Source organism: Cynara cardunculus, assembly GCF_001531365.2.
Source record: "Cynara cardunculus var. scolymus isolate 2C chromosome LG 2, CcrdV1, whole genome shotgun sequence".
NCBI classification, from domain to species: domain Eukaryota; kingdom Viridiplantae; phylum Streptophyta; class Magnoliopsida; order Asterales; family Asteraceae; genus Cynara; species Cynara cardunculus.
The window spans coordinates 20,454,512-20,458,973 of record NC_037529.1 but is presented as its reverse complement, the minus strand read 5'-3'; the positions used below and the strand labels follow the sequence as shown (position 1 = coordinate 20,458,973).

Genomic DNA, 4,462 nt, shown 5'->3' with positions numbered 1-4,462 from the left:
TTGGCAAATTTCATTGAAAAGAGTACCGTCTATTTTGGTAAATACATAAAGTGTGGTTATTTTTTTGATTTCTTTTATGTATTTTGGTCATTTGTATGATTTCTCCAATGTTTCATATACTTATTGAAATTTGTCTATTTCATTCTAATTGATTATGAAAGCTGACAAGACTAAACGAGTACGGATTCTATTGGTTGTAATAAATAACCAAAGTACCGGTCAATGCAGGTTCAACATATTAAGTGGCGTAGACAATGGGACGACAAGGTGGAGCCAAGTCCCCTCCTAATATTGTTCTAACCAATTTACTTATATATGAAATTACTATTACTATAATAATTTTCGGAGTCCGTCCTTGAACATGTTCCGATCAACGAAGAAATGAATGAAATCTCCCTCAAACGTAACTTTTAAAATTGATATTTCGTTTTTGTAGTAATAATATATTTTCAAAGTATAAATAAAAATCACACGTTCGAGAACTGCTCAAATGTTTACGAATTCGTCAATGATCAACAGATCCTGCCAAATGAATTATAGATTCAGGATATTTTTAATTATAAACAAATATAAATTAATTTTTTATTGGAAGTCTATTAGGAAGTCTAGCTACCTATTAAAAGTCGTCTCTCTCTCTCTCTCTCTTTCTCTCTCTCTCTCTCTCTCTCTATATATATATATATATATATGTGTGTGGAAAAGCTTAACACTCAAAAGAGCTAATCAAGCACAACGTAAGGTAGCAAGAGAGAGAGAGAGAGAGAGAGAGAGAGAGAGAGAGATGGAGTGCAGAAATTTGGAGTTGACCCTTAATTCTGCAAATGATTTGAGAGAAGTACGAAGATTTTTCAAAATGAAAGTTTATGCCAAGGTATTCACTTGCTATCCTATCCTATATATATATTTCATCATCTCAAATCAAGGATGGATAATGGATTGATATCATCACTTATGAATTATATCTCACTGCTTCTATTTTTAATCATAACAAGTTCACAGCAGCAAAAACGTTATTTCTTTTATATGCATGTTATCAACTATATATCATCCAGTAAAGTGTCAAGAATGAATAAAGACTTTTAAAAAACATGGTAACACACATATATATATATATATATATACACACACACATATAGAAAACGTTTGTTTCAAATGCAATTCATCACATTTATACAACCAATGCAACTCAATTAATTGAAATTTTATGAAAATGATGAGAGTTTATTTATTATGATTTAAATATTTATAAAAAATGAATAAGGTTCATTAATTATGATCAATACTTTATATTAGAAAACAATCAAAACTTCTATGAAATTACATATTCATTAAATTAAATGGACGATTAAGATTGAGTTGTATTGGTTGTACAAATTTAAGGAGTTGTATATATATATATATATATATATATATGTATACTAGGTTCGACCCCGTGTATTACACAGAGTATTTTAAATGAGGAAAACTCTGAACATTAACTCCGAAACACAAGAATTCAGAGTTCTATTGTTAGGCTGGAAGATAACTCTGGACTTAACTCTGAATAAGAGAGTTGTCTTCTAAGTCTAGAAAATATCTATTAACATAACTCTTAGTCACAAAAATTCTGACTTCTTATAACTCAGAAACGTAACTTTGAACTTCAACTCTGAAGAAGAGTTCAGAGTTGTATTATAAGCTGGGAATAAACTATGGAACTAAGTTTGGAACAAAACAATTCAAAGTTATGTTGTAAGTCTGAGAAATAACCAATATCTGATTACTTCATGTTGGTGATTTGTATCACTAATGTCATTTAAGTGTAATGGGATTAATTTTCTTGACCAATGTAATCATGATAAATATCGAACAAGTAAGGAAGGTGCGGAGTGCACACTTGTTTGAGTTTATTTTAATTTAGGGGCGAAGCCCCTAAACGACGGGGATCCGGGGGCAGCTCCCCCGATGGCGAGGTCCAAGGGGCGGCAGCCCTTGGCGGGGTCCAAGGGGCAGAGCCTTGGCTGGGGTCGAGCTGAAATTTTAAACCCGGTTTTGATGACCACTCTAGAGTTAAATTCAGACTTACAACTCTGAATTTTCCCAGAGTTATGTTGTAAGTCTGAAGACCACTTCAGAGTTAAATTTATACTTATAACTCTGATTTTCCCAGACTTTCATACTTGTATGTCTTACAAGTCTGGAAGACAACTTTGAATTTTAATTGAGAAAAAGGAGTTCAAACTTGTTCTCAGACTTTTATACTGGTATGTCTTACAAGTCTGGAAGACAACTCTGAATTTTAACTGAGGAAAAGGAGTTCAGACTTGTTCTCAGACTTTTATACTGGTATGTCTTACAAGTCTGGAAGACAACTCTGAATTTTAACTGAGGAGAAGGAGTTCAGACTTGTTCTCAGACTTTTATACTAGTATGTCTTACAAGTCTGGAAGACAACTCTGAATTTTAACTGAGGAGAAGGAGTTCAAACTTGTCCTCAGACTTTTATATTGGTATGCCTTATAAGTCTGGCAGACAACTCTGAATTTTAACTAAGAAAAAGGAGTTCAGACTTATAAGCCTAAGGATTGAAAATCTAGACTTTTGCTTATTTAAGTATTTGAAAAGAAATCCCTTTTAATACGGAAATCATTTATGTTTACAGGGATAGATGTCAAATAAATAGGCCTATTTGAACCAGTAATGTAAATTGTGTCTACATACGTGTTCAACGTTCAGATATCTAAGTCTGGAAAAGAAGCCTCCAGACTTAGAAACTATAGAAAACATATCAGAGATTTCTAATTAGTCTGGGAAATCAGTTAAACCACTAAAACAGGAAAATAAACGTGTAGAGGGACAGATGTCACTTAAATAGATCTATTTGAACCGTAAGTGAATATTGTGTCTAGGTACATGTTTAGGCGGTAAAAATCAATAACCGTCGCACAAAAACATGACACGTGTCCCTAAAGTTACTTATTTATTAGTGTATAGATATATATATATACATATATATAACATGGTAAGATATATATATATACATATATATATATAACATGGTAAGATATATATATATACATATATATATATATAACATGGTAAGATATATATATATATATATACATATATATATATATATATATGTGATAAGATCATTTTACTCTTGCATTTTTTTAAAAAGTCATTCGATATCATATATTTGAGATCTACGAGTGATGTGAATATATAAATCATCTTTTACGACATTTTTTAATTGAAAAACTCGTTTGATACTTATAATTAAGAAATAATTTGCAAAAAGACTTCTCGGAATCATATTAAGTTGTCCAATTTCTTCGTAACAACTAAAAACGAAACTTCTTAGATTGTATGATTTGTCCTATTAACTTATTATTATAACATCTTTTGACAAGTTCAATATTTTTTAAAATGAACCACAAGCTATCCAAGTTAGATTGCATTCATTTTGTCTCTTCTCTTGAAATAATTATTCCAAACTTGATTTGGAACAGGTATTTATCGGAGGTAACAAGACAATGGAGAAGCGAACTCCGGTAGACAAACATGGTCAAACCAATCCTGCATGGAACTACACCATGAACTACGCCGTAGGCGAGTCATGGGTAGAGCACCATGGCACGATGCTTGTGATCAAACTATATTGTAAGCGTAAACTTGGGGATAGATATATAGGAGAAGTACATCGATCCTTGAAAGAGCTTTACGATTATGCATATCCGATTGGTGGCAGTGCAGTTGTCCGTTTTCCTTTGAATTTAGGTTCCATTGAGTCACAAGGACAACTTTGTTTCTCATATAGGTTTGGTGAAAAAGTCTCCATTGAGAAGCTAATGCTTGCAGAGAGCATTGCTTCCTTTTTACTTACCGGTTCCGGTGGTACAACTCCATCTTAGTCGCCTTCGCCATTACTGTCGCCAACCCTATTTGATATCTTATGTAAATATATATGTTGTAATATTACATAATAGGCTCTCAAGTTTGTTTGCAAATCTATTTATCTAGAACAATAAATGATCTGTTGGAGCCCCAAATCAGTTAGATTTTTATCATCTTTCCTCTATATTTATTGGAACTCCTTTATCTTCTCAAGGATTATTGGAAAGTAATTTGATGGGTTTATATGTATTTTCACATCATCATAGGGGATGTAAGGAATCCAATTAAAGGAAAAAAAAAGGGCTATGCTAGGTATGCTTAAGTTTAGTGAAGTCTAAGAATTTTAAATGATCCGTTGAGAAGCAAAAAAATGTTGAGAATGTAAGAAGAGATATCAACCATTAGATGAGATTTAAAATGTACAAAATTTTAAGGATAAAATATATAAATGTAGATAAAGCCGTGACTAATTTAAAGAACCTAGAGAAGTTGAGAGGCGCATTTTGAAACCTCTATTTAATTAAATCATAATCCAAGCCAGTAAATCACTAATTCACTCTTTTGTCAAAAACAAATTTATTTTTTA

The 4,462-nt window shown here is 31.9% G+C and overlaps 1 protein-coding gene across 1 annotated transcript; it reads left to right on the top strand.

Moving 5' to 3' along the window:
• Positions 1–726: 726 nt before the first annotated feature.
• Positions 727–4,087, top strand: LOC112507788 (protein SRC2-like). The gene is made up of 2 exons (XM_025112499.1): positions 727–871; positions 3,492–4,087. The coding sequence occupies exons 1-2, from the start codon at positions 782–784 to the stop codon at positions 3,891–3,893; spliced, it is 492 nt and encodes a 163-aa protein (XP_024968267.1). The 5' UTR covers positions 727–781; the 3' UTR covers positions 3,894–4,087.
• The last annotated feature ends 375 nt before the right edge of the window (positions 4,088–4,462 follow it).

Coding starts and splice junctions, on each gene's coding strand:
- LOC112507788 (XM_025112499.1), top strand. CDS start 782: ATGGAGTGCAGAAATTTGGAGTTGACCCTTAATTCTGCAAATGATTTG. Junction 872..3,491: donor AAATGAAAGTTTATGCCAAG/GTATTCACTTGC, acceptor GATTTGGAACAG/GTATTTATCGGAGGTAACAA.